The sequence below is a fragment of the Silene latifolia genome, chromosome 4 (assembly GCF_048544455.1).
Source record: "Silene latifolia isolate original U9 population chromosome 4, ASM4854445v1, whole genome shotgun sequence".
NCBI classification, from domain to species: Eukaryota; Viridiplantae; Streptophyta; class Magnoliopsida; order Caryophyllales; family Caryophyllaceae; genus Silene; species Silene latifolia.
Window position 1 is genome coordinate 28,384,820 of NC_133529.1, and position 27,969 is coordinate 28,412,788.

General features: G+C 44.0%; 2 protein-coding genes across 4 annotated transcripts; one reads left to right on the forward strand and one right to left on the reverse strand.

The window, feature by feature from the left end:
• Positions 1 to 203: 203 nt before the first annotated feature.
• LOC141653346 (4-coumarate--CoA ligase-like 9) lies at positions 204 to 6,633 on the reverse strand. 2 transcript variants are annotated; one of them, XR_012547388.1, is made up of 6 exons: positions 5,503 to 6,633; positions 3,162 to 3,351; positions 2,278 to 2,423; positions 2,043 to 2,178; positions 1,164 to 1,800; positions 204 to 663 (listed from the first exon to the last, which is right to left on the reverse strand). XR_012547388.1 is itself a non-coding variant. In XM_074461079.1 (6 exons), the coding sequence occupies exons 1-6, from the start codon at positions 6,514 to 6,516 to the stop codon at positions 541 to 543; spliced, it is 1,644 nt and encodes a 547-aa protein (XP_074317180.1). In that variant the 5' UTR covers positions 6,517 to 6,632; the 3' UTR covers positions 204 to 540. The 2 variants fall into 2 exon arrangements, 1 of the variants encoding a protein (XP_074317180.1); XM_074461079.1 differs by having other exon boundaries at positions 1,164 to 1,266; positions 2,111 to 2,178; positions 5,503 to 6,632.
• A 16,641-nt stretch (positions 6,634 to 23,274) lies between these two features.
• LOC141653347 (uncharacterized) lies at positions 23,275 to 27,798 on the forward strand. 2 transcript variants are annotated; one of them, XM_074461080.1, is made up of 13 exons: positions 23,275 to 23,398; positions 23,489 to 23,592; positions 23,814 to 23,929; positions 24,011 to 24,040; positions 24,145 to 24,275; positions 24,441 to 24,611; positions 24,775 to 24,838; positions 24,938 to 25,045; positions 25,622 to 25,775; positions 26,148 to 26,237; positions 26,756 to 26,811; positions 26,975 to 27,032; positions 27,455 to 27,798. In XM_074461080.1, the coding sequence occupies exons 2-13, from the start codon at positions 23,511 to 23,513 to the stop codon at positions 27,661 to 27,663; spliced, it is 1,269 nt and encodes a 422-aa protein (XP_074317181.1). In that variant the 5' UTR covers positions 23,275 to 23,398; positions 23,489 to 23,510; the 3' UTR covers positions 27,664 to 27,798. The 2 variants fall into 2 exon arrangements, with proteins under 2 accessions (XP_074317181.1, XP_074317182.1); XM_074461081.1 differs by lacking the exon at positions 27,455 to 27,798 and having other exon boundaries at positions 26,975 to 27,037.
• The last annotated feature ends 171 nt before the right edge of the window (positions 27,799 to 27,969 follow it).

The following is a 27,969-nucleotide window of genomic DNA, read 5'->3' on the forward strand; positions in this document are numbered from 1 at the left end:
TAGCTGTATGCTTTGTATAGTAACAGTGAATTTTTGAGATTTCAAGGACTTGGTAATGCACCAAGGTGAGTTAGGTAAAAAAATTCACGCAAAGTACAGTAAAATTTGACGAGCGCCTCTTCTAGCCCAGTGATTGCTCCACTTTGATACGAGTTTGTATTTTCCAATAAGTGAAAGAAATATGAACCTTTGATGAAAAGCAATTGAGATTAAATGAAATCAGGTAGCCACTAAGATGAGGGCATTTATAAATCAGCAATCTTATGTTCTTAAATGATGATATTCACATCTTTATTCGTATACGGACTACAAAGAATGTGTATTAAACTTCTTCGAAGAAGACTATAGACAGTTCTACGCAAGATACTGGGGAGAATAATTTATATGCACGGGATACATAGCTTGTGTGGAACTCCGGCAGTCTTACAGCCTCAGTATGACCTCTAACTTTGAAATAAGCCGGCTTTGTCATCAGAAGTCTTATTTCGTTCAATCGGTTATTCCTACGGTAAGCAATAGCTGACAGAAGCCTCTCTTGAATCAAAGCTTAGATGGACGACTAGTAGCTTGTTGTACAAGCTCTCTCCTAAGAATCTTCCCTGAGGGATTCTTTGGAATGGCACTGACAAAAGCAACACGCCGTATCCTCTTATATGGAGTAACCTAAAAAGCAAAGTGAAACAGCCAAACGGTAAGAATTCCCAACACTAACAACCATATTACCCAATGTCTCAAGGCCTTGAGGGTTCCCGGCCTCCTACAAATGGCCGGGAAACAGAAGGTCACCTATACGGTACATAGCCCTGTCTAGGTACCGCTGTGTTGACAATACAGAGACCATCACCGATGACCCATAATGAATTTTGCAACTGACACCAAAAACAAGGCACCCTTGAGAGCATGGTGATGTGGGGTCAACAGTATAAATCAAATGTAGTGGAAACAGATTTCGCCAGAAAATAAAGCTGGCCGAGGGATCTCAAGAGGATATAGGCTTGGTCCACAACCAGACAGACACTTGATCTTAAACTGACATCATACATATATAAAAGTATACAAACAAACAGAGAACATATGAATGTCGTGATGCTTAAAAAATCAAGATAGGTTGCATTAATACTGACAGCTACAGCAAAGTAACCGTGGATATGAAGAAAACATGCCTGTTTCGCAACATAATCCATGATCTGAGACGTAGAAATATTGCTTCCTGGTTTCCTAACAACAAACGCCATTGGTATTTCCCCTGCGTCTTCATCAGGATACCTGTGGAGAAACAACGTCATTATTGAAGGTTACAGCTTACACAGTAGAAGGACATGCATAAACATACCAACAAACTTGAACTCCGAGCAGAATATCGCACACAAATAAGATCAAGCTGAAACTAGCGCTATCATATTTCCAGTTAGCAACAAGCTTTAAACTCCAATTCTATTCATCAACGGCCAGTTTAGAAACAACACGAACGGAATTAAGTTTTACTTTTCAATCCGCATGCTCTTTCTTCATATAGGAGTAATACGCTTTCTTAAATCAATGTGCCAATCAGAAATGGGAAGAAGACTTTGAAGAGGAGAGACTATAAGATTTGATTGTACATTGCCGTCTGCCAAAGAAGCCAAAGAAGTGCTACTTCTATGTTCAACACAAAAACTATGGGCCCACCAAGGCTATATCAAGTAGGGGATTAAAAATGTACAAGATAACCAGTCTCGATGTGGGGCAACCAACATGTGAAATAGGCACCCCCTGAAAATTAGAACTCAAGAAGGTGGCAAGAAAATATTGTAAGATATACTGAAAAGAAAATATTTAAACTTTAAGTTTTTATAAAAGAAATCCGGAATTCGGTTTTAAAACCTGTAAGTTTAACTTGACTTTGCATTACATTTTCGCTCTCCCTTTGTTTTTCATTTTCCCTTTTCTATTCGCATTTTGAGGTGTGCGTTCACCCATGGAAGGTTCTAAAGGATGATTCATGTCAGCCGACCCCAAATCATTTTGGGATTAAGGCTCTGATGTTGTTGTTGTTGTTATACTGAAAAGAAAAATAAATCATGTATACAACAATATGTTCAAGTTAACAAGAAGTTGTTTTCGAACTTACGGAATGACAGCAGCATCAGCAATGTCCGGATGTGAAAGTAGCAAACGTTCAAGTTCAGCCGGTGGAACCTGGCAATACAAAAGGGCTGTGATTCATAGAAAACATGAAACCACACAAGAACACAATAAAAAGAAACCCCGGCACAGGTAAATGGCTAATATTATAACCTGATATCCCTTGTACTTGATTAATTCCTTCAACCGATCAACTATATAAAGACATCCATCAGCATCAAAATAGCAAAGATCACCCGTTTTCAGCCAGCCATCGGGAAGCAATGTTTCAGCAGTTGCTTCCTTATTTCCCACATAGCCTACAATTCACATAATTGCAGTTAAATAAACCAGAAGGAACCTTTACCTTTGTTACCTTAGTCCAAGTGTGATATTTTCTTATTTAATAAAATCCCCGATGGTTGTTATTGTGGATGATCAGGAGAGATATAATCAGGGGAGCGTACGGATTATTTTCCATTTACATACTTGTGATTCATCTAAGATCAATCTTTTTTATGGCTTCCTGTGCACTTGTCTAGCAAAGAGATGTTTACTAGTTTTACAATATAGGGGCTATATACGTCTTGGTTTAAATGTTTGTTGCTTTATCTGGCTCAATAATACTGCTTATCCTCATGAGTTTTACCGACCACCTACTGAAGCAAAAGCTACACAAGACAAGCATCAAGCATCTACTGACGGATTAACATGAAATGAGACTTCTATTTTCTTGCCAAAGATACAAACAGATAGTTGTTATAAGATACAAATAAGAACAGACATCCATTAATGTATTACTATTTATTACAATTGGATTTATTGCTCAACAATTACAAACTCTTCAACACAGACAGTCTTGAACTTGCTTCTTTTAAGTGTACTCCAACCTCATCAAAATTTAGTTTAGTTTCACCGTGTGTTTATGTTAATTTTGTTAAGGTTCCAAGTAAAATCTGGAGGTCCTACCCAAGTACCTAGTTTATTCAACTAGTTCTTGACAAGTTTGACACAGATACAGGCCATACAGTTAGCCACAGAGCTTTAATAGAAATTACCCTTCATAACGGTAGGCCCACGCAGCCATAACTCCCCTTGTTTCCCGGGTGGTAACGCTTCTCCGGTTGACGGATCAACAATCTTTGCTTCCATAAGCTCTTGTAAACGGCCAACAGAGCCATATTTCACACATTCATCAGGCCCTATCGTCCTCGCTCCCCCTGCGCTTGTCTCAGTCAAGCCATATCCCTATTACAAAATATAGCAACTATTAGGCATAGCCCGCATAAAAACACCTAAGAGCTAATTAGCAGTCAAATCCAGAAAAGCAAAATATGCCAAAAATGAAGCCTAGACTATGGAAGCTTATGAAAGACCAAAAGATTGTTCAGTTAAACTTTATAGACTCATCCACCATTCTCCTACTTTATCAATGGCAAAATCATTCAAGTCTATACTGTTAAAAAGAAAATACCAGCTTCGAGAAACTCTACCTCGTTTTCAGATACAAGGATCCACTGATCCACACCACCAACTTTTACAAGAATTCTGATACAAGTTTAAAGTACAGAAACATAAAATGTATACGTACTAATAGATGATCCTCTTTAGAGGTTTGACACATGATACGTCACCCAATTTACAAACCTCTCCAATAACAAACCCCTACATAGCAATAAACAAACCTTTTCAATGTTCATATTATGGGACCACTACCAATTATCCATCACACAAATTTGTCCATGTCATCAAACAAACCTGGATACAAATATGTAACCATTTGCATGTTTTTGTTTTTCAACAATAAGGAGAATTGTGGACAAACCTCTAACAAGGTGGATGAAACTCTCCTACAAACCTCTATTGCTAATGCCCAATGTAAGGATGTAACTAAATCCTATCTACAAATGTGTCTTTTTGCTATTTATAAAACTCTCTCCCTCCATGTAAGGATTGCCACACTTCCTGTATTTGCTTTTCCCACATAATTGAACATTTTACAAGTTTAGTAAGATTCTGCCCCCATCCAACTTTTAGGGCACTCATTGCCTCATTGGACATTTAGGATAAATTTTCTTCCGGGTATGACTATTAATTTCGCTAAACTTGTGTAGATATACGGAGTAAATTTGTTAGCAACGAACCCTTATCAAGAGCAGTCAATCTATTAACAACAAAGAGAGTAAACATAATGAGCAGTAAATACTCGAATAATCTAAAGTCCAAACACAAAAGTCGGTTATTTTCAACAACAGGCATTTGAGATATTGGCTGGTACTTTTTTTCTATTCATGGGCTAGTATTATAGTACTCGGCGTAAACATTCAACATTATTTTAAGTTCTAACTAACTTTTGGTACTCAGGTAGTTTATTCGCGCATTATAAAAATTAATGACAATCCCTACCAACTTAGGGGTTGTTTGGTTGATAAGGAACTTAATTTTCCTAGGAAAATACTATTCATGGGAATTAAGTTCCCTCATCCAATTCGGGTGAATTTCGGAAAAGTGTTTGGTTGCTCATGTAGGAATTAAATACCACATGAACTTCCAATGACCAAGGGGGGAGTAGGTAAGCAACTTCCTACATCAGGTAGGCATTGGAAGTTCCTGGGAAGTTCTAATTCCTACATTTTCCAAAATTTATGGCAACCAAACAACCCATGTTTTTCAAAATCATGGGATTTTCCAATGCTTATGTTTTCTAAGTGGCAACCAAACGACCCCTTAAACAATTGAATATTACTTCCTAAATACTCAATAAATATAAGCCTCCCAACTACCAATGATGGAGTACTAAATAAAGAGTAATTAAAACTTCAAGGTACATATTGACAATTTCTCCCACGTCCTACAAGTTTGTGAAAGAGGTGTTCCCAGATATATTCTCTCTATCTGATATAATCATGTCAGTCGAGACTCAGAGTCCTTGTAAAGGAGAACTAATATTTTGCTTAACAACCTCTCCTTTCTGTATAGTCGCACATTAGTTTCGGTCACAAATTTCAGGAGACATCTACTAATACTGGTATCTAATTTCGGTCACGTATTTCAGCAGACATCGTTACTAATACTGGTATCTAGTTTCGGTCACATATTTCAGCAGACATCGTTACTAATACTGGTATGTACTTTCGATCACGTATTTCAGTCGACATCATAACTAATACTGGTATCTAGCTTCGGTAAGTGCCTCAATCCTCACCATCAGCATACTAACTTAAGGAAATGCAATAATCATAATTATCATATAAACAAACCAATAATACAAAAGAATGTCCTGCAAGCAACACTTTACAACTAAAATATAAGGCAACAATCCAAATCAAACAAAACAGAGTCTTCTGTAAAACCGTCTCACAAAAGAATATTCAAATGCACAAATGTACGCAACCTTACCTGTATAATCAAGATATCAGGGAACCGAGCTTTAAACCGCTCAGCAACCTCTTTACCAAGAGGAGCGCCACCACAGCCCAGCCTCTTAATCGAACTAAAATCATACTTGCTAACCAACTCTGATTTCGACAACACAACAATCAACGGCGGCGAAACCGGCATATACGTAACCCTAAACTTCTCCACCGCCGCCAACATCTTCTCAAAATCAAACCTCTCCATCATCACTAACGTTTCCGATAACGACACCGCTCGTAAAATCATACTAAATCCGAACACATGAAAAAACGGTAACGGAACAAGCGAAATCGCACGCGTATTCTTCGTCTCCTCATCTTCCTCCAAATACCTGTAGTAGTATCCAGCGATTAATGCGATGAGGTTCCGGTGAGTCAACTCGACTCCCTTGACTCGTCCAGTCGTACCAGACGAGTACAGAATTACCGCCGAGTCGTCCTGCGATACTGCAACTCGGTCGCGTAGCGTACCGTGACTCGGACGAGTCAACATTGATTCGAACTTGGGCGAGTCGAGGAGGATGACGCGTAAGCCGCCACGAACGGCGTCGGAAAGGTTAGGAAGCAGAGAGGAGACGGTGAATACGACGGAGGGATTGGAGAGCGAGACGAGATGAGTCAACTCGTCGGAAGTAGAAAGCGGATTAGCAGGCGAGACGACGACGTTGAGAGAGAGTAGCGAAAAGTAGATGACGGGGAGGTGGAATGAGGGAGGCGAGAGAACAAGTGCGACGGCGCGTGAGGGGATCGTGGGAGAGAGAGCGCGTGCGAGAGAGTCGACGCGGTGGAGGAAATCGGCGTAGGAGAGAGTGGAGGTGGAGGTGGCGGTGGGGGAGATGAGGAAGGGGAGGGAAGGGGAGAAGTGAGGGCTGACGTGGAGGAGAGAGAGGACATATTGGGTGATGGAGAGTGGGGTGGCGCGTGGAGGAAGAGGGATTGGGGGACGGAGGGAGGTGTAGGTTTTAGTGGTGGTGGAGTAGCCAGTGTGTGGGTCCATGCTGAAGTGGTGAGGAATAGTGGAAGAATGTGTGGATGTGAGATTGTTGGTTTATATACGCATGCATGTTGGTGTTCGTGTTCGTGTAGCACTTGTCTGCTCACTCATACAGTCATACGTGAGAGTTTACACACACGATTAATTCCCGAGGCTTGGAAATTGGGATTGTAGTTCATTGTAGTGGAGTACGAGTGTACGACTGTAATCAATGGATAGCATATTGTAGTTTGGTTTGTCACATCGATTTTTTGTTTATCCTGTTTTTTGGTATATCTGCATTTCGATAATGAACTGATATCTTGTAATTTGTATGGGTCTCACATTCTTGTATTCATCAATGAGAATATATATATATTTTTTTTTTAAAGATGCGTGTTCTTGGTAAATTTCTGACAATATTTGTAAAGCTACATCCCAATTTTTCTTTCCAATAGTAAATTTACATGCTTATTATTTTGTGAAAATTACAAGCAAGTCTCTAAATACTCTTCAATTTTCTTCTTTCTATATTTTGTCCATTTACACATTATCATCCATTACTTTTTCTTGTAATCTTGAAACGTCTCAATAAATAATCAAAATTATTTAAAAAAAAATGGAGATGGGAGGTAATGGAGAGGATCTAAATTACAATGTACGACTATAGATTTTGGGAACCGCAGGGACGTCTTAAAGTAAATGGAGGTCCGGTGCACCACAAAAATATGAGGCCCAAATATGAATGCATATGTACTACAGTATATATCAAGATTTGTATTAAAATTATCAATAAATCTTGTAAATTTGGGGTTGCAAAAAGCGGAGGTCCGGTTCCACCGTTCGGGGTTGCCCAAGGCCTTAGACACCCCATGTTGGGGAGACTTGAGGTCGCTTCGAAATTATTAATGTCACTCATGATTGTGAGACCGATGAATAATAATATGGTCTTAGAGTTCGTTTGGAATGAGAGTGATAGAGGCTAAAACAATAAAAACTAGGAAGAGATGAGTAGATGTGGAGAGTGGAAAGAGGAGGTGAAGGAGGAACTATTATCTCCTTATAGAAGTAATGTATTTATTACTTGGGCGGAAAGATAGGTAACTATTACTCACTTAATGGAGGGACAATTACACTATCTTACCCATTTCTATCTCCAACCTCCATGACTTTCTTCTATTTTTTAGTTCATTTATGCTCTATCACTCCAGTAATAATTACTCTCACTAGTTTTAGCCCGTACAAAATTGCACGGATTGCTTTTAAAGCATTCGTTATCATTGAAAATGTATGGAAAGAAATGAATAATTAACTTTTGGAATTCAAATGCATTTTTATATTTATAAGAACATCAATCAATTAGTATAAGTTATGCACATTATTATAATATAAAAATATCAATCCAACCAACAAAAAAGTCACCATGTATAATGAAAATTAATCCAATGAGATTACAAATTTTACGGCTTCTCACTACGTGAAAGTAATTTTGACATTACAAAAACATGGGAATAGACAATGGGCTTACAAACTCAGAGTAACTTGGTAGGTTGCACCAAATTGCTTTGTTACTATTAGTTCAGTATACTGTATATCACATAATAGTCGTCGTCTAGACTCATGGGAATAATATTCATCAAGAATACCGCATAATAATCGTCGGTTTCAACTTTTACATTTAGACGGATTTGAAAAACTTAACGGGCACGATAATAAGGTGATCGAGGTTCGAAAATGACACGAAAGGTGTGATTATAACGTGACATGATATGACCTCACCCGAAAATGACTTGACTTGAAGTGGTACGAATTGACCCTGATATATCATAATGACGCCAAATGAGTTATTTAAGGCAAAATCTCGACCCAGAGTAACATAACTTGAAAATGACTCGTCTTATTGATCCAAAATGATCCGACTCAACTGACCTGAGTCAATTGTCCGAGTCAAATACATTTGATGGGGCATATTCTGCACCGCTGACCAAGTCAACATATTGAGCAAGGTCAAAGATATCCACAAGAAGTCAAACTCAACGACTTATGCGGCCCTAGCCGATCGACCCGTCACTGTCGACCCACTGGTCTCGGCATGGCAACCGCCCGGTAGGGACACATACCCGCGTACTCACATCCAAGACCCCTCGGCGGTGAGTCAACGGGGCCCGCCGGCCTGCCGCCAGGTCCCTCGGCCGAGGGGTAGATCAGTCTTTCCACCTGCTAGCCACTTGGCCACTACGTGACAAAAGGTGAAAGCCTATAAATACTCCTCAACCTTCATTGAGGAAAGTATCCAACCAATCCACAACTAAACCTAAATACACTAGTAATCTGGTAATATCTTCCTTATCTCTCTACAATATACATTCAGCCAAGTAACAACTTATCCCTTAAGTTTACTGACTTGAGCGTCGGAGTGAGTACGCTTGGCACAAAGCCAAGCCCTCAGTTCGTTCATTGTTGCAGGAGAGGCCGAGAGGAACGATTAAGACCAAAGGAGAATCCAACTCAAGACATCATTCAACAAGCCACGGGTGGTAACTATACTTGCTCGGAATTACACAGGAACAATTGGCGCCGTCGTGGGGAAAGATACTAGAAGCTAGTCACATTCATTCCCAAACAAAAAAAAAAAAAACAAAAACCCACCCAAAAAGCTAAGAAGATGTCAAAACAACAAGACGCAGTCGTGACCGACGAAACCGCATTCTACCACGATGATACTTTCAACAATTGCGAGTCGTGCGGCCCTCCACCGCGTGAGTAATCCAACCGGAGTTCGGGATGCCAATAATACGGGACACGCATTGCCCGATACCAACCAGGTCACCATCATGGGACATGTGGTTGACATAGCAAAGCGAAAATGGTCTGGACCTAATCGAGTATCGCCTTTGCTCACTTTGTCACGCCGACAAGAGCGGCGGAAACCGTCCGGAGACCAGGGCCCAAAATGTGACTCGAGAAATTTGAACGGGCACCGGGAGAAGCGACCCGGCCAAGTCGCGGGGAGCCCAAAGTGGGCGTGGTAGACCTAAGTCCTTCCCGCACTCATGGGAGGACGGCGTCCCCGCAACACGAACGAGGCTTACCCCAAAGGAACCGGAGGAGTCCGGCTCGGCAGAGTTGGAGAAGAAGTCCGAGTCGAAGAAGAAGTCCTTCCCGCTACGAGGAGAGGAGCCGGATTAGGAATGCGAGGAGCCGATCGCCGCGTGTCGTTCGACACGTGGTCGGAGCTGACCCCTCAACGCCTACGTCCTAGAAATCCGGTGCCAACCAAGCTCAAGTTGCCACCCCTATCATACAAAGGAGATAGTGATCCAGCCGACCACGCTGAGGCTTTCGAGTCTTACATGTCGGTATGGGAGCAGCCCGATGAGGTTTGGTGCCGAGTTTTCCCAACAACTTTGCATGGGATGGCTCAAAGTTGGTACAAAGGGCTTCCCGACGGCTCGGTATACTATTACGCCGACCTAAGAGACGCCTTTCTAGCCCAGTACTCTTGCAACAAGAGAAGGGCCGTGGAGACATCGGACCTCCTAACTATCAAACAGGAGGGGGCGAGTCTCTACGAAGCTATGTGAAGAGGTTCGATGGAAAGGTCCAGCAGATTCGGGAAATTAATCCCCCGGCGGCGGCCGCGATGATGAAGGGCCTCCCAAGGGGAGACTTAAAAAATGAGCTCATCAAGTGCGGAGGCTCGAGCTTAGATGCCGCGGAAGGATGGCCGACCAGGCCATCAAGGTAGAAGACTATCACAAGACATGGGTCGGCCCGGCGAGGCCGAGCCCTCCGAAAGAAGAGCCACCGGGAGGACAACCGGATGAAAGACGCCGAAGTGACAACAACGGGTCACGGTCCGATGAAAGACGCCGTGAGAATAATAGGTCACGGTCGGACAAGTCGCCAGAAACGGGACTCGACATGCGCCGGGTGGAGTTGGGAACATACCACCGAGGCGGTATAGTGATAAAACCCCCTCTCGTCGTATCGGCCGCCGAGGTCTTCGCCCGAGCAAAAACGAGGGCCGAAGTGGGAGAGACCCCAAGCCAAAAAGTGCGGTGACACGAGCGATCTTGTGAGTACCACGGCCACACCGCCATCTAACCAACCATCGCCGCATCGAAGAATGCCATTGAAGAGCGATCCAGGAAGGGGAGCCTCGGCAATACGTTACCAAAGGCCAAAAGAGGCGACGCCGACGAGTTCGGGTAAGAAATCCGTCTTGAACGGATAGGAGTGATCCATGTTGTCATCGGGGCAACGAGAACGGAGGGTCCGCTCATGGGCACAAACGGCACCTGAACGAGCTATATCAGGCCATCAACTTTGTGCCCAACACAGCGATCCCTGCTTCCAACATCCCCGATATAACCATTGGAAGGAAGGACTACGAAGGAGTCATCGCTCCTCACAGCGACCCACTTGTAGTCAATTTGGACATATCCAACCACCTGGTCAAGAGGTGCACGATTGACACGGCGCATACACGAACATCATGTTCGGGGAATGTTTCCTCGGCCTCGGCCTGAAAGTCAAGGACTTGAGCCCCGCACCAACCCACTATACGACTTCTGCAGGGCCGGCTGGTACCACCGGGATCAATCGGACTCCGGTGACATTCGGCGAAAAGAATGCGGCTAAGAATGTCCTAGCTGAGTTCGTGGTCATCGACGGCTCGTCCGCCTACAACGTTCTCATAGGCCGAGTCACCCTGAGCGAGGCTGACGCAGTGATGTCCATCCGGGCCCTAACACTGATGTATGTCTCGGACCGGGGGGAAGCGCATAAGCTCGTCTCCAAAGACGAGAATGACGAGGTGGTCAACGTCCGGATAGCCGCGGAGGATGCAACATGCAATCCCTCAAAGTGGCAAAGAAATCGGAAAAAGGGAAAAGTCTATCCTTACAACGGAGGACGACCTCATGGATGTAACTAGCGGGACTAGGACGGTGTGCCTTTGATAGGCCATTAGACGCCGGTAATCTCGGGAATACTCTATGTAGCGGCGGAGGTGTCCAAAAGCAGTGTGGGCACCCGACGCATGTTTTTACCTAATGAAAAATCGTCCAAGTCTTCCATCAAAATGTTCATTTTCCCCTAGTCACTAGGAAAGCGACGCCTTGACTCACCTTTGTCATACCGACAAGAGCGGTAGTCTTTATCGATAGCGAGATGTCGGCTCACACTTGTCATACCGACAAGAGCGGCAGATCTCCATGAAGAAATAGGCGCCGTCGCAGTCACCCCAAGTAGTAGACGTCACGGCAGTCACCCCAAGAGGTTTGACGCCGTCGCAGTCACTCCAAGTGGTAGACGCCACGGCAGTCTCCATGAAGAAATAGGCGCCGTCGCAGATCACCCCAGTAGTAGACGCCACGGCGATCACCCCAAGAGGTTTGACGCCGTCGCAGTCACTCCAAGTGGTAGACGCCACGGCGATCTCCATGAAGAAATAGGCGCCGTCGCAGATCACCCCAAGTAGTAGACGCCACGGCAGCGATCACCCCAAGAGGTTTGACGCCGTCGTCATGATCACTCAGTGGTAGACGCCACAGCGATCTCCATAAAGAAATAGCGTCGTCGCGAGTCACCCCAAGTAGTAGACGCCACGGCGATCACCCCAAGAGGTTTGACGCCGTCGCAGATCCTCAAGTGGTAGACGCCACGGCGATCTCCATGAAGAAATAGCGCGTCGCAGATCCTCCAAGTGGTAGACGCCACGGCGATCTCCATGAAGAAATAGCGCCGTCGCAGTCACCCCAAGTAGTAGACGCCACGGCGGTCACCCCAAGAGGTTTGACCGTCGCAGATCACTCTAAGTGGTAGACGCCACGGCGATCAATAACAAAAAAGCAGATCTTTGGCTCACTTTGTCACACAACGACAAGAGCGGCAATCACCACGGGAAGCGGACACCTCGATGGTAACGACCGGCGCGGTGATACTATAAGCGTTCAAAATGCCTCGAAGCGTTAACACGATTGAGATACGCACTCTAGACCGCCTCGGCCAAGCCGAGGCGGAAACAAAAGAGACACTCAATTAATAACGTAAGGAGACAACCCAGGCGAAGACATAGACGCTGAAGTACAATTGAGACGCTCAAATACTGGCGTAAGAAAAAGAAGTGAGGTAAAAACCTCGGCCAGGCCGGGAGCGGAAGAAACGAACTCTTATTAAAAATGTTCAACGAATTACAAGAAATTACAAGGATAAGCCAAAAGACAAAAGGCTACAGATATCATCTCCCTATGTCCGTTGTTGCTCGCCATCGGCGTGTGGCGCACTTTCTTCTTCGATGGGTAACCCGGTTCCCTTAGCGACCTCGGCTTCAGCAGCCTCAGCCTTAGCCTCGGCAGCCTCAGCTGCCCTTGCCCGATCGGCTTCCTCCTTGGCCGCTTTAGCCTTCTCAGCAAGAGCTGCCTTCTCCGCGGCCGCCTCCTTCTCTATCTTCGCCCTCACCGCCTCCTTGGCCTTCTCCGCCACGGCTTTCTCCTTGGCTTCAAGCTTGTCATCAAGCAGCTCGTCATATCTGCCCCACGGAAAGGAACCATCAAGAGGGAAGAGCTCCCCAATCACTTCCCTAGCAGCTCCTTCGGCCAAATCCCGGAATTCAGCACACATGTTAGGGAGCATGACGGTTTGGAGCATCTCAATGTCCTTCTCCTTTTGCCTGGTGACGGCCTCTTTGCTCCGAATCACCTCCGCCTGGGCCTTAAATAGGTCCCTGGATTCGTTCCTCTGCTGGAGGTAGAGGTCGGCGTGCCTCTGAACAAGTTTACACTTCTCCAGTGACTTAGCAGCCTTCGGTGCCATGCCTCGGCCTTGACTCTCTCAAGGACCTCCTTTTCAAAGATCATCTGCTGAGTTTTCTTTCAGCCAAGAGCGCCTTCTCAGCATCTCCCCTAAGCCTCTGCTCATTGAGAAGATCTAGCTTCGCCTTCGCGGCCACCTTCTTAGTGGCATTAAGCTCAAAAGCGGATTGAGCCACGGCTTTCTCCTGCTCTATGATACGAGCACCGGTAAGATCGTTCCACCTCGCCAGCTCCTTGATCAGCTCCGTGCCTTCCTCTATAAGCTGGGAGACGGAAACCTTCTGGGATGAGGGAACAGTGGTGACATTTTGATCACCGGCCTGTAGCTGGGAGAGGGAAGCCTTCTGGGATGAGGGAACAGTGGTGACATTTTGATCACCGGCCTGTAGCTGGGAGAGGGAAGCCTTCTGGGATGAAGAGACAGTGGTGACATTTTGATCACCTGTAGGCGGGAGAGGGAAGCCTTGGGACGAAGAGTTCACGGTGACGTCTTGATCACCGCCCGCACTGTGAATTCCCCTCCACTTGCCGCCCAACAAGAGCGGCGGACGATCAAGGGCCGATCTACAAAATTTAAAGTAAGCATCGGTATCAACATACACAGACATGCCGGAGAGCTCACACGCGCGCGCTAAGGAACAAGCTAAGTCGAGCCACGGGATAGATCAATACCGTGCTTGGCCTTCTTGGCCGAAGGCGCACTTCCTCGTCGGCGAAGCAACGGCGGCGGTAAAGGCATCTGCTTTCTTTTTACGGACAAGGGCGACCCCTCCTCTTCATCGGAGTCATCCCCATTGGAGATATAAACGACCTCCACCGTCTCCTTCGAGCAGGGGGGATGGAAGGCGAGTCGATGTCGATGCCATCACCGCCGAAGGTTTTGTTTTTCGCGTATGGCGCGGCATGTTACTAACAACCTTCGCACAGGCCTCCACCGCATTCAAGCTTTTCAGCCGCCTGGTCCATAAGATCATTCGGCGACGTCCTACGGTCATGGGTCAGAGCCTTGGGATGCAAGTTAGCAACGGTTTTGTCTTTGTGCAGCCCCATTCTCCGGAGGAAATCCTCAGACAAATCGCGTCCAAAGTGGTCTGCAAAAGAAATAAAAGCAAGAGTTAAGTAGAAGAAATAAACCAAAGTTCGAGACATAACGAGAACGGTGATGGGCCTCACACCAACCCCACTCACCCTGCGCTAGGGCCGGTATGAGGCCGACATGGCAAAGCGGCTCATCCTGAAGAATGATCTGCGTTGGGGGGATCCATCTTTTCGGCAGCCCACTCTTGTCCAACTCAAAAAGCCTCATCGCCAGCTTCTCGTCCTCCTTAAGAAGGACCTTGCTGGCATCCATTTTAAGCTTCTTCCGGCTGACCCATCTGTCATGCTCCGCCTTAGTCTCACACCGCAAATTCACTTGGTGCTGAAAAGAGAGGGGCAGCGGATAGTCATCCGGCACCTTAACATACACCCACCGATCTCTCCAGTCTTTGCAAGAAGTAAGTTTGTCAACAGAGACATAACCTTTCTCCGTGTGCACACTGTACCAACCGACGCGACCGAGAGATTGTGGTGGAGATAATGAAGCCGGCGGAATAAATTTACCGTCGGGGCCTCCCCCTTGAAGAGACAAAGCCACACAAAGCCGACTATCGTCCTCATGGCCAACGGATGCAGTTGGGCCACAGCGACGTTCATAGCTTTAATGATGGCCATGACGTACTCATTCAGCGGAAACCGGAGCCCGTACTCCAAATGTCGCATGTATACGCCGGTATGGCCGGCGGAGGAGGGCAACAGACGGCCTGGCCCTCCTCGGGGATAACAATCTTGTATCCCCTGCCAAAGAAGAAATGACCCTCGAAAAATTTCTCACGAACAATGGCAAACTTATGTGTCCAAGCTCGGTCAACGCGTACCTTGCAGACGTCACCGTGATCCATAACGTACCGCCTCACCTCTTTGGGACGAGCCTCTTCAGCATCATCACCAAAATCGTCTGCGTCATCATCGACATCAGAGTCATCCTCCCATTCCTCCAAAATTCGAGGATCGATTTCAGGAGAAGGAGACCTAGGGCCCCCAGGCCTTATCAGGAGGGCGTCCAACTTCTCCTCCTCATCAAGGCGCGACGGGGAACCTCCCCGCGTCGGTCTGCTAGGCCCGGCATCAGCAGAAGACATGTTTACAATAATAACTTACAGAGTTAATGTAACACCCCCATACTCCAAGTGCCTTACCAGGACCACTCAGGTATGGAGACATCACCATCTCGGTTGCCCGAGGCATGATAATCAAATAGACAAAATAGAAACAACATTTATTATAAGTGCTTTAATGAAAAGTTACAATCCTCAAACCAACTGAAAGTACAATACATTATTCCAACTAACTGTTCTCAAATGAAATGTAAATCAAGACTAAACTACAGCGGAAGACTCTATCGTCATGTCGTGGCCATCCCTGACTATCCAAAAGAGTATCATCTCTATACTGCTCAATATCGCTCACCATCCCCGAATGGATCACCGCAGTTTTACAAAACAACACCGGGGTCAATACTAATCACACAATCAAAATAGATAATAACAATAAGGCAAACAGACAATTTGAATGTCACACATACACACAACACCAACTCCCATCATCATCTCAACATCGATCCCTTTGGACCGACTACCGCCGTGGGGGACCGCGGCCGTTCCACCTAAGCCCGCTCATCGTACGAGCGATAACCCTGTATCATTAATGTGCACATCCCCTTTCGTGGCGGGTTCCACGAAGGGCGAAACTAGGGCGTGAGATCACTCCCGCAAGTGACCCCACTCAGCCGAGAACGCATCTCGAGAACCATCACAACCAATCACAATCACAATCACAATCACAATCACAATCACAATCGACGACTAACTACAAGACATCACCAATATCCCATTATGGGACTAATGCGAGTAGGAAATCCTACCCGGAAAGCAAACACGCAGACGATCTAAACAATTTTGTCTCAAAACGGCTCCTCTACGAATTCTCCTCCTATCACACATAACACATAAAGGCTACCAATTACTTACTTACTCATAAAACCCCCAAACCCTAAATTAGGGTTTGACCAAAACTAGCAAAACATTATAAAAAATATGCTAGAAGCTTACCCTTGACGCAAGGAATCCAACAACACGAAAAACAACGAGAATCGACCGTCTGAACTCCGGGAATCGTCAAGAACGCGATTAGGAAGAAGACAAGTTGCTTTCTCTCTTAAACAGGTTTTAGGTTTTGGTAAAAGTGATTTAAAACTAAGGCAATTGGTTTAAATACCCTAATCGCATAATTAACAAAACCCGCGAAAACTCCCCGTAAAGCGGGCGCTCGATCAGTACCCAAGGTACTCGATCGAGTACCCCTACTCGATCGAGTGCCGAGCTACTCGATCGAGTGCCCAACAGTCGAAACTATTTTCTTTGCGACACTTACCCTTACTCGACGGAGTAAGGGCTACTCTATAGAGTACCCCTAAGACTATAAATACGGAGTATTACAGTCTTCCCTCCTTAAAAGGAACTTCGTCCCGAAGTTCAAACCACTACCAAAACAAAGGTACTCCCATAAGCCTCCCGACTCGAAGGTCAAACAAAACACAACGTAAAGCATGACACTAACCCAACTTATCCCGACAACATACCGACACAACATGAAAAAGAAGGGTGTAAAAGCTCTTAAAAACTCTCGCGATCCTCTCCTACCCCCCTAAAAGAAACAAGGTTACGTCCTCGTAACCATACATACCTGATCAAAGAGAAAAGGGTAACGCTCTTTCATGATATCTTCAGCCTCCCATGTAGCTTCCTCAGTCTCGTGGTTAGACCAAAGGATCTTAAGCAACACCGTCTCACCACTCCTGGTCTTCCTAACCTTAGGTCAGGATCTTCTTAGGCACCTCAAGGTATGATAGGGACTCATCCAACTCTAAGCTCTCTGCCTCTAACACATGTGACGGGTCGCTCACATACTTCCTTGAAAGTGCGATACATGAAACACATTGTGCACTCTTTCCAATGCATTTGGTAACGCCAAACGATAAGCAACTTCCCGACTCGCTCTAAGATCTCATAAGGCCCTATAAACTTCTGACTTAACTTGCCTTTCTTCCCAAATCTCATAACTCCACGCATCGGAGATACCTTCAGAAGAACCTTGTCCCCAACCTGAAACTCTATGTCCCGACGATGTAGATCTGCATAACTCTTACGTCGATCTGGGGTGCTCTCATCCGTTCCCCGATCATCTTAATCTGTTCCACCATCTCATGCACCATCTCTGGTCCTAAGACCACTTTGCCTGGCTATCGTCCCAACAGATTGGACTCCTACATCTCCTCCCATACAAAGCCTCAAACGGCGCCATACCAATCTTTGGTGTGATAGCTGTTGTTGTTGTAAGAAAACTCTATCAAATCCAACCTCTGCTCCCAGCTACCACCAAAATCCATCACACAAGCTCGCAACATATCCTCAAGAGTCTTGATTGTTCTCTCTGTCTGCGCCCATCGTCGCAGGATGAAATCTCGTACTCATCTTCAAAGCTGTTCCCAACGATTGCCTTACCGGGACCACTCGGTATGGAGACATCACCATCTCGGTTGCCGAGGCATGATAATCAAATAGACAAAATAGAAACAACATTTATTATAAGTGCTTTAATGAAAAGTTACAATCCTCAAACCAACTGAAAGTACAATACATTATTCCAACTAACTGTTCTCAAATGAAATGTAAATCAAGACTAAACTACAAGTGGAAGACTCTATCGTCATGTCGTGGCCATCCTGACTATCAAGTATCATCTCTATACCGCTCAATATCTCGCTCACCATCCCGAATGGATCACCGCAGTTTTACAAAACAACACCGGGTCGGTACTAATCACACAATCAAAATAGATAATACAATAAGGCAAACAGACAATTTGAACTGTCACACATACACACAACACCAACTCCCATCATCATCTCAACACCGACCGTCCCTTTGGACCCGACCACCCGATGGGGGACGCGGCCGTTCCACCTAAGCCCCGCTCATCGTACGAGCGATAACCCTGTATCATTAATGTGCACATCCCCTTTCGTGGCGGGTTCCACGAAGGGCGAAACTAGGGCGTGAGATCACTCCCGCAAGTGACCCACTCAGCCGAGAACGCATCTCGAGAACCATCAACAACCAATCACAATCACAATCACAATCACAATCACAATCACAATCGACAGACTAACTACAAAGACATCACCAATATCCCATTATGGGACTAATACTGAGTAGGAAATCCTACCTGGAAAGCAAACACGCAGACGATCTAAACAGCTGTCTCAAAACGGCTCCTCTACGAATTCTCCTCCTATCACACATAACACATAAAGGCTACCAATTACTTACTTACTCATAAAACCCCCAAACCCTAAATTAGGGTTTGACCAAAACTAGCAAAACATTATAAAAAATATGCTAGAAGCTTACCCTTGACGCAAGGAATCCAACAACACGAAAAACAACGAGAATCGACCGTCTGAACTCCGGGAATCGTCAAGAACGCGATTAGGAAGAAGACAAGTTGCTTTCTCTCTTAAACAGGTTTTAGGTTTTGGTAAAAGTGATTTAAAACTAAGACGAATTGGTTTAAATACCCTAATCGCATAATTAACAAAACCCGCGAAAACTCCCCCGTAAAACCGGGCGCTCGATCGAGTACCCAAGGTACTCGATCGAGTACCCCCCTACTCGATCGAGTGCCCGAGCTACTCGATCGAGTGCCCAACAGGTCAGAAACTATTTTGCTGCGACACTTACCCTTACTCGACAGAGTAAGGGCTACTCTATAGAGTACCCCTAAGACTATAAATACGGAGTATTACAGTCTTCCCTCCTTAAAAGGAACTTCGTCCCCGAAGTTCAAACCACTACCAAACAAAGGTACTCCCATAAGCCTCCCGACTCGAAGGTCAAACAAAACACAACGTAAAGCATGACACTAACCCAACTTATCCCGACAACATACCGACACAACATGAAAAAGAAGGGTGTAAAAGCTCTTAAAAACTCTCGCGATCCTCTCCTACCCCCCTAAAAGAAACAAGGTTACGTCCTCGTAACCATACATACCTGATCAAAGAGAAAAGGGTAACGCTCTTTCATGATATCTTCTGCCTCCCATGTAGCTTCCTCAGTCTTGTGGTTAGACCAAAGGATCTTAAGCAACACTTGTCTCACCACTCTGGTCTTCCTAACCTTCCGGTCTAGGATCTTCTTAGGCACCTCAAGGTATGATAGGGACTCATCCAACTCTAAGCTCTCTGCCTCTAACACATGTGACGGGTCGCTCACATACTTCGCAATGCGATACATGAAACACATTGTGCACTCTTTCCAATGCGGTGTAACGCCAAACGATAAGCAACTTCCCGACTCGCTCTAAGATCTCATAAGGCCTATAAACTTCGACTTAACTTGCCTTTCTTCCCAAATCTCATAACTCCACGCATCGGAGATACCTTGGAAGAACCTTGTCCCCAACACGAAACTCTATGTCCCGACGATGTAGATCTGCGCATAACTCTTACGTCGATCTGGGTGCTCTCATCCGTTCTCGATCATCTTAATCTGTTCCACCATCTCATGTACCATCTCTGGTCCTAAGACCTTTGCCTCGCCGCTATCGTCCCCAGATTGGACTCCTACATCTCCTCCCATACAAAGCCTCAAACGGCGCCATACCAATCTTTGGTGTGATAGCCGTTGTTGTAAGAAAACTCTATCAAATCCAACCTCTGCTCCCAGCTACCACCAAAATCCATCACACAAGCTCGCAACATATCCTCAAGGGTCTTGATTGTTCTCTCTGTCTGCCCATCTGTCGCAGGATGAAATGCTGTACTCATCTTCAAAGCTGTTCCCAACGATTGCCTTACCAGGACCACTCAGGTATGGAGACATCACCATCTCGGTTGCCCGAGGCATGATAATCAAATAGACAAAATAGAAACAACATTTATTATAAGTGCTTTAATGAAAAGTTACAATCCTCAAACCAATCGAAAGTACAATACATTATTCCAACTAATCGTTTCTCAAATGAAATGTAAATCAAGACTAAACTACAGCGGAAGACTCTATCGTCATGTCGTGGCCATCCCGGACTATCCAAAGTATCATCTCTATACGCTCAATATCTCGCTCACCATCCCCGAATGGATCACCGCGAGGTTTTACAAAACAACACCGGGTCGATACTAATCACACAATCAAAATAGATAATGTCAATAAGGCAAACAGACAAATGAATCATCACACATACACACAACACCAACTCCCATCATCATCTCAACACCGATCGTCCCTTTGGACCGCCTCGCAGATGGGGGACCGCGGCCGTTCCCACCTAAGCCCCGCTCATCGTACGAGCGATAACCCTGTATCATTAATGTGCACATCCCCTTTCGTGGCGGGTTCCACGAAGGGCGAAACTAGGGCGTGAGATCACTCCCGCAAGTGACCCCACTCAGCCGAGAACGCATCTCGAGAACCATCAACAACCAATCACAATCACAATCACAATCACAATCACAATCACAATCAGACAAACTAACTACAAAGACATCACCAATATCCCATTATGGGACTAATGCGAGTAGGAAATCCTACCCGGAAAGCAAACACGCAGACGATCTAAACAGCTGTCTCAAAACGGCTCCTCTACGAATTCTCCTCCTATCACACATAACACATAAAGGCTACCAATTACTTACTTACTCATAAAACCCCCAAACCCTAAATTAGGGTTTGACCAAAACTAGCAAAACATTATAAAAAATATGCTAGAAGCTTACCCTTGACGCAAGGAATCCAACAACACGAAAAACAACGAGAATCGACCGTCTGAACTCCGGGAATCGTCAAGAACGCGATTAGGAAGAAGACAAGTTGCTTTCTCTCTTAAACAGGTTTTAGGTTTTGGTAAAAGTGATTTAAAACTAAGACGAATTGGTTTAAATATCCTAATCGCATAATTAACAAAACCCGCGAAAACTCCCCTCGTAAAACCAGGGCGCTCGATCAGTACCCAAGGTACTCGATCGAGTACCCTACTCGATCGAGTGCCCGAGCTACTCGATCGAGTGCCCAACAGGTCAGAAACTATTTTGCTGCGACACTTACCCTTACTCGACAGAGTAAGGGCTACTCTATAGAGTACCCCTAAGACTATAAATACGGAGTATTACAGTTAAGAAATTGGAAAGTTTGTTTACCTTGAAGAAAAACACCCGCCGGAGTAACAACTCTGAAAATTAGAAGACAATGAAACCCTTGAAAGTTTAGAGAAAAATTTTGGAGAATGAAATTGGTGGCCAATTTCACGGGATAAGCGCCTATTTATAGGGAAAAGCCCATGAAGAAGGACCAATCGAGAACGACCCGTGAAGCGTCAACCAATCGCGTGCGGACACGTGTCGGACATGCAACCATGGGATGTCAATCGTTGCAACAGTTAGACGTCAATCAATGCAGCGGTGACCAAGCGTCTTCAACACGCCTATTCATATCTCCTTGCCTATTCACCTTCCTCAACGAATTCCCAAGCACCCGCTCTCCGCCGCCACGTAATCAACCAAGCTAAGAAGCGCGGCCGGGGCAACCAAAAACAACCAAGCACACTCAATCCACGGTCTCGGCCGGCGTCACTTTCTTTTCCACATCGGATGCCCTTTACACATCCATGTGGAGGGGGATATGGTACGGCCTAAGAAAGACCAGGCCGAGGTAAAAGAAGCCGCCGCAGAAGAAGCCGATGCAGAAATTTTTTACAAATTACTTGCGCAGAATATACGCTCAAGCATACATCGGAGCTCATACCACGGCATAGACTACGCTGGGGGCAAATTGATGGGGCATATTCGCACCGTGACCCCGACCAAGTCAACATATTGAGCAAGGTCAAAGATATCCACAAACAAGTCAACGACTTATGCGGCCTAGCCCGTCGACCCATCGGCACTGTCGCTGGGTCTCGGCATGGCAACCGCCGGGACACATACCCGCGTACTCACATCCAAGACCCCTCGGTGAGTCAACAGGCCCGCCGGCCGCCATAGGTCCCTCGGCCGAGGGTAGATCGATCTTTCCACCTGCTAGCCACTTGGCCACTTGGCCACTACGTGACAAAAGGTGAAAGCCTATAAATACTCCTCAACCTTCATTGAGGAAAGTATCCAACCAATCCACAACTAAACCTAAATACACTAGTCATCTGGTAATATCTTCCTTATCTCTCTACAATATACATTCAGCCAAGTAACAACTTATCCCTTAAGTTTACTGACTTGAGCGTCGGAGTGAGTACGCTTGGCACAAAGCCAAGCCCTCAGTTCGTTCATTGTTGCAGGAGAGGCCGAGAGGAACGATTAAGACCAAAGGAGAATCCAACTCAAGACATCATTCAACAAGCCACGGGTGGTAACTATACTTGCTCTGAAATTACACCCGGAACAACATTAATAGTACGACAAAGGATCAGATATCATTGATCATATGGGTCGGTTATATTAATAGCTAATGTTAAGCCCACAATATAATTTATGGGTGTCATTCGTATGGGCCAAACAGACAGGCATACTCGGAATATGGGCGAACAATCAAATATATTAGAATGGGCCACATACAATGAAACCCACACAAGGTAAATAAACCCTAGGCACAAACCCGCATCATATATATACTACTCCCTCCTCCTCACACCTCAACAGTGACTCAGTCAATCCGTCATTCCGTCTCACTCATTACAAACCCTCATCGTCTTTACAAACCCTAATCCTCTCCCTCTCAATCTCTATAGACGGATATCTCTTGACAATTGGGTTATCTCGATCCGAGTCCAACCCGAACTTCCTGAAATTGACTTGAACGGGCAAAGTTTCGAAAAAGGAAACAACTAACAAGAGTGCAAAACAGAAGAGAAGGGTGTGTTCTTGCTGGGCCTGTGTACTCGTATGCCCTTGGAGGCCGCTGCAATTCATCTCTTCTTCTATCGCCTCCATTAAACAGGTTAAGCTCTTAATTTAATCATCGTTTCTGCTCAAATTAATTCAACTAATTAGAATTCTTATCAAACCCTAACTAAATTACTAATTTCAGGATACAATAATTATCTCTACAAATGCCGAGAACAACAACAGTAGGGTGTCCAGGTTGCCCACCTGTACGAGCTCTTTCTTGTGACGGTCTTGGCCTTGTTAAAGGTACCCTTTTCATTTTTTCATTTGTTTTTGTCAATTAATTAGTGTCATGTAGTTATAAATGTGATTAATTTTGATGGGTTGCTCTTAAATTGTGTTAATTTAAAGGTAACATTTAAAATTTTTCTTTTCTTTTTGTGAATTAATTAGTGTAATGTTGTTATTAATCTGATTAGTTTTCATGGGTTGCTTTTTAATTGTGTTAATTTGTGGTGAATGAACAGTAACTGAAGCTAGGAGTAAGGAAGGTGGGGTTGCTAAGGTAGTGGAGAGATGGGGCGACCCTGATTCCTCTAAAGCCATTCTCGCTGCGTCTATCGATGACCGTAAATCTTACCCTGTATGTATTTTTAGATTGGTGCTGCATTTTTTCATTATTGGGGATGTATATGACTGTTGCTGTTATTCGTTGTTATTGCAGTTGCTAGCCGTTGCCAGGAAAAATGGTTCGGTGAGTATAATTTCTAGTTTTTCTAGAGCAGAATGAGATCGACATTTAGTGTTTCAATCTTTGTTTTATGGTTCATGATTTTGTGTAATTGTTGTACTTTGCAGATTGATGTAATGAGTCCGAAAAACGGGGAGGTCTGCTTTTCGGCTCTTAATGATTCTACTGATTTGGCAGTAGACGATCCTATTGCAGGATTGCATTTGTTTAAAAAACAAAGGCTAGACTCAGAATCAAAGTAAGTTAAGCTAAGACGCCATTGATATCGTGTCTATGACAATAACAGAAAAAAGTTATTTCGTTTTAGCTAGGGTTGTTACTGATCTGATTTGAGCAAAACTAGAGCTAGGGGTGCTTCGGTGCTAATGTGTTATACTGTTTGTGTCTGTGTTATGTTAATTAGATCCTGCAGTTTGCTAACATGTACGAAGAAGGGGAAAGCAACCGTGCGTACAGCTGAACTTCACACTAGTTCTGATTCGTTTGATTCTGAGCAAGCATGGAATGTGTGCAGTTCTGGTGAGATTCTCTGCAGCAAAGTACACGATGATGAAGGTTATTCCGTGTTTGGAGGGTGAGTCTACTACTCTACTGTTCCGCCTAACCACATAGTAGGAGATTAAGTTTCTTATATCTACATAAATGTATTATAGTGTAGATTATACTGTTTCTATATTTTGTTTTGTTTTGCTGTTATGTTTTGAGTACTAATAAAAAATTTGCTTTGTTTATCTCAGGAAAGGCGTTGAGCTTAATGTGTGGGATCTTGAGAAGACAGTAAAACTCTGGAATGCTAAATCAGTAAGTATCCAGTTATCTGTTATACCATTTTCGCTATTAACAACTTTATTTGCTAAACCCGGCAGATGCTCTAAGTTTTACTTCAATGACCTTTTGCAGCCACCTAAGAACAGTCTTGGAATCTTTACTCCAACCTGCTTTACATCAGTGACCTTTGTAAACAAGGATGATCATCGTAAGGTTGTGGCTGGTACCCATGATTACCAGGTAATGATTGTTTTAAGTTAATGCAGCTGCATTTAACACTTTTGTAAGGGCTCTCATCTATTAAACAAGTGTTTTTGGTTTCGACTCAGCCTTGAGAGTGGTCTTGTCTACCCATTTATTTACCTTATGTACACCCAAGAAGATAGCCACAAATGTCGATAGGTGATTTTTCTTTCAATACCAAAAAGAATTTCAACCATTCTGAGCCAATAGACAGCAAAGAAAATGTGGCTTCTGCTAGTCAATTCCTATAGTTGAGATTGACGGTTGAATCATTATTTTGATAAGCTTACTTTTGTGAGCTTATGCATACCAGAAACAGAATGTGAATTTAGGTATTTCCAACCCAGTATATTACTGTTTTCTTGTGACGCTCTCATCGACAGTTTTTTTGTGTCGTATTTTGCTGAATCATTATAGACTTATCAACTTGTGAGTGTGTCCTTGTCCGCGAAATATAGTTCTCATCTTTGACAAAAAAGGGTATATTTGTCTGGGGAACTTCGGCCCAAGTTACCTGACATACCTGGAAATGTCCTCTATTTTGACGAACTTGTGTTTGTTCGTTCCTGATAGGTTCGCCTCTATGATATATCAGCGCAGAGAAGGCCGGTGTTTTCTGTCAGCTTTAGGGAGACACCTATTAAAGCAGTAGCAGAAGATTTAGACGGAAATACTATATATTTCGGTAATGGAGCTGGTGATCTGGCTTCTATTGACATACGCACAGGTACTGTAAATCTGATTACTTTTTAATATGAATTTGTACTTTGTACATGGATTTAGTTTGTCACAACTTGGTCTATTGCCCATCTGTTATCATATATGGCTCAGGCAGTCAGGTTTCTGAACTTTTGACAGGTGTAACTCAGCTCGAACATGTCTGTAATAAGATCTTCATGAATGGTCTGTCTTTTGAGGCATGGTAGTAGGACTTGAGTTAAACCTGGTCATAGATTATTTATGGGTTATGACAGCCCTTGCATTCTTCATCAATTATGACACAAATTTTTCGCTAACTTAATTTGTTGTCAACATTGATATCTGATAGATGGGCATTATTCGATGCTGACATTGTCCTAATCATGTTGTGATGGCACAGGGAAGGTACTCGGGTGCTTTGTGGGAAAGTGTTCGGGAAGTATCAGATCCATAGCTAGACATCCGGAGCACTCTATTATAGCATCATGTGGTATGCACATCCATCATATTCTTTTGTCCAATTGACTATCATAAATCGCAATTACTCTAACTTATGTTTTGTTTGACCTAGCTTTAAAAGTGTTTTTGTAACCAAAAAAGTAGTAGTTAGGCCAAACACTAGGGAGGTTTAAAACTGCTTTTAAAAAGTCAAAAACTGATAAATGACCCCCAAGTAGAAGTAGTAAATTACTCTACTACTACTTTTCAAATGATGATTCTACAAATAACCTGGTTAGTGGTTACTAGAAAAAAGCACAAAAAAAAAGATGTGTGAAAGTAGTTAAGGGCCGTAAGGCCAAACATAGAATTTTATAAGAAAACCGTTTTTACAAAAGGTTGGTCAAACAATCAAAACTTTTCCAAAAAGTAGCTTGTGAATAAATTCCTTTTAAAAAGGAAAAACTCTTTTGCATAAGCAAGGCGAGGCGTTACCTTAAATATCCAAGTCCATTTCTTTCTTGGAAAAGTTGTTTGCTACTTGATTTATCAGATTTCTTTTTGAAACAGGGTTGGACGGTTACTTGCGCATTTGGGATATTGAGTCCAGGCAGCTTCTTTCTGCGGTATGTTCTGTTTTGCAGTTACTTCATGTTTAAGGAGCTATGTTTGATTTGTTTTGTCACCTAAGTCCTAAGTTATGCATAAAATTAGCTTAATATCCTATCCGGATAAGGTTGTGTGTTGTCTCGCTAAGTCCTAGATATTGTTTCACATCTTTGTTGGCAGGTATATTTGAAGCAGCACTTGAACAACGTGGTATTTGATTCAAACTTCTCTGACGAAGGTTAGTTTCTGTGGCCTTTTTTTGTGCAGTTGTATTCTGGGATAGAACATCTCTCAGTTCATGTAATGTACAATCTTCTACCACACCAAACCATCGATACCCCAAATACAATACAAGTGAGCGAGCAGGGTACCATAATGACTAAAATATTGTAAAATGTGCGCTAGTGCCTATGATTGAAGTATTGTAGAATAAAGATGTGATGAGTACCGTTGTTTGGCGGCATTTTTTTCGCTTCAGATTTTCAATTTTCAATTTAGGATATTTTATCAGAACATTTTGCTTACCTACATTGAATAAGTAGTTTGACGTGGATTCGATAAAGGTTTATTTTGTTGTGGGTAGGAGGGAGTAAGGTTTGAGCTCACAAGCATAGTCTGTCTTGGTAAAGAACTCTTATATAATTTTATCTTGCTGAACAGAAGTGCTAATAGCTGCCCCAGATAAAAAAGAAGACGAGGCTCCAGCTAGCATGGAGCAACAATTGCAGAATGAAGATGAAGAGGAAGAGGAAGATTCTCTTCCGGCTAAGAGGAAAAAAGGTGCAAAGGATAGCCGTGATACTAAGAAAAGAAAATCCAAGAAGAAAGCAAAGAAGACGAAGGCCGAGTCTGATAGTGATGATGATTAATAATAGCCGGATTCATAATACCCATGATACCCATGTGTTGAAACATAGAAAGTCTGTTTCCGATAAATTTTGGCGCCAAGATATATTAGTTGTATTTTATCTTTGTTTTTCTCTATTCTTGATAAGCTAAGAAAATTAGGCTGGTCTTCTATATAGGTCTAACCTATCTCATGCTTTCGGATGAGCTAGGTAAGTTGAAGCCATCGGCTATCAAACCACCACGAAAGAGTTGGACGCGAATGTTCAATAGAAGCCATAAAATCAGCAACTTTGTTGGTTTCACGAAAACAATATTTAATAGTTACT

Coding starts and splice junctions, on each gene's coding strand:
- LOC141653346 (XM_074461079.1), bottom strand. CDS start 6,516: ATGGACCCACACACTGGCTACTCCACCACCACTAAAACCTACACCTCC. Junction 3,352..5,502: donor CTGATATCTTGATTATACAG/GTAAGGTTGCGT, acceptor ATTTTGTAATAG/GGATATGGCTTGACTGAGAC. Junction 2,424..3,161: donor TGGGCCTACCGTTATGAAGG/GTAATTTCTATT, acceptor TGTGAATTGTAG/GCTATGTGGGAAATAAGGAA.
- LOC141653347 (XM_074461080.1), top strand. CDS start 23,511: ATGCCGAGAACAACAACAGTAGGGTGTCCAGGTTGCCCACCTGTACGA. Junction 24,839..24,937: donor AACTCTGGAATGCTAAATCA/GTAAGTATCCAG, acceptor GACCTTTTGCAG/CCACCTAAGAACAGTCTTGG. Junction 27,033..27,454: donor TTCAAACTTCTCTGACGAAG/GTTAGTTTCTGT, acceptor CTTGCTGAACAG/AAGTGCTAATAGCTGCCCCA.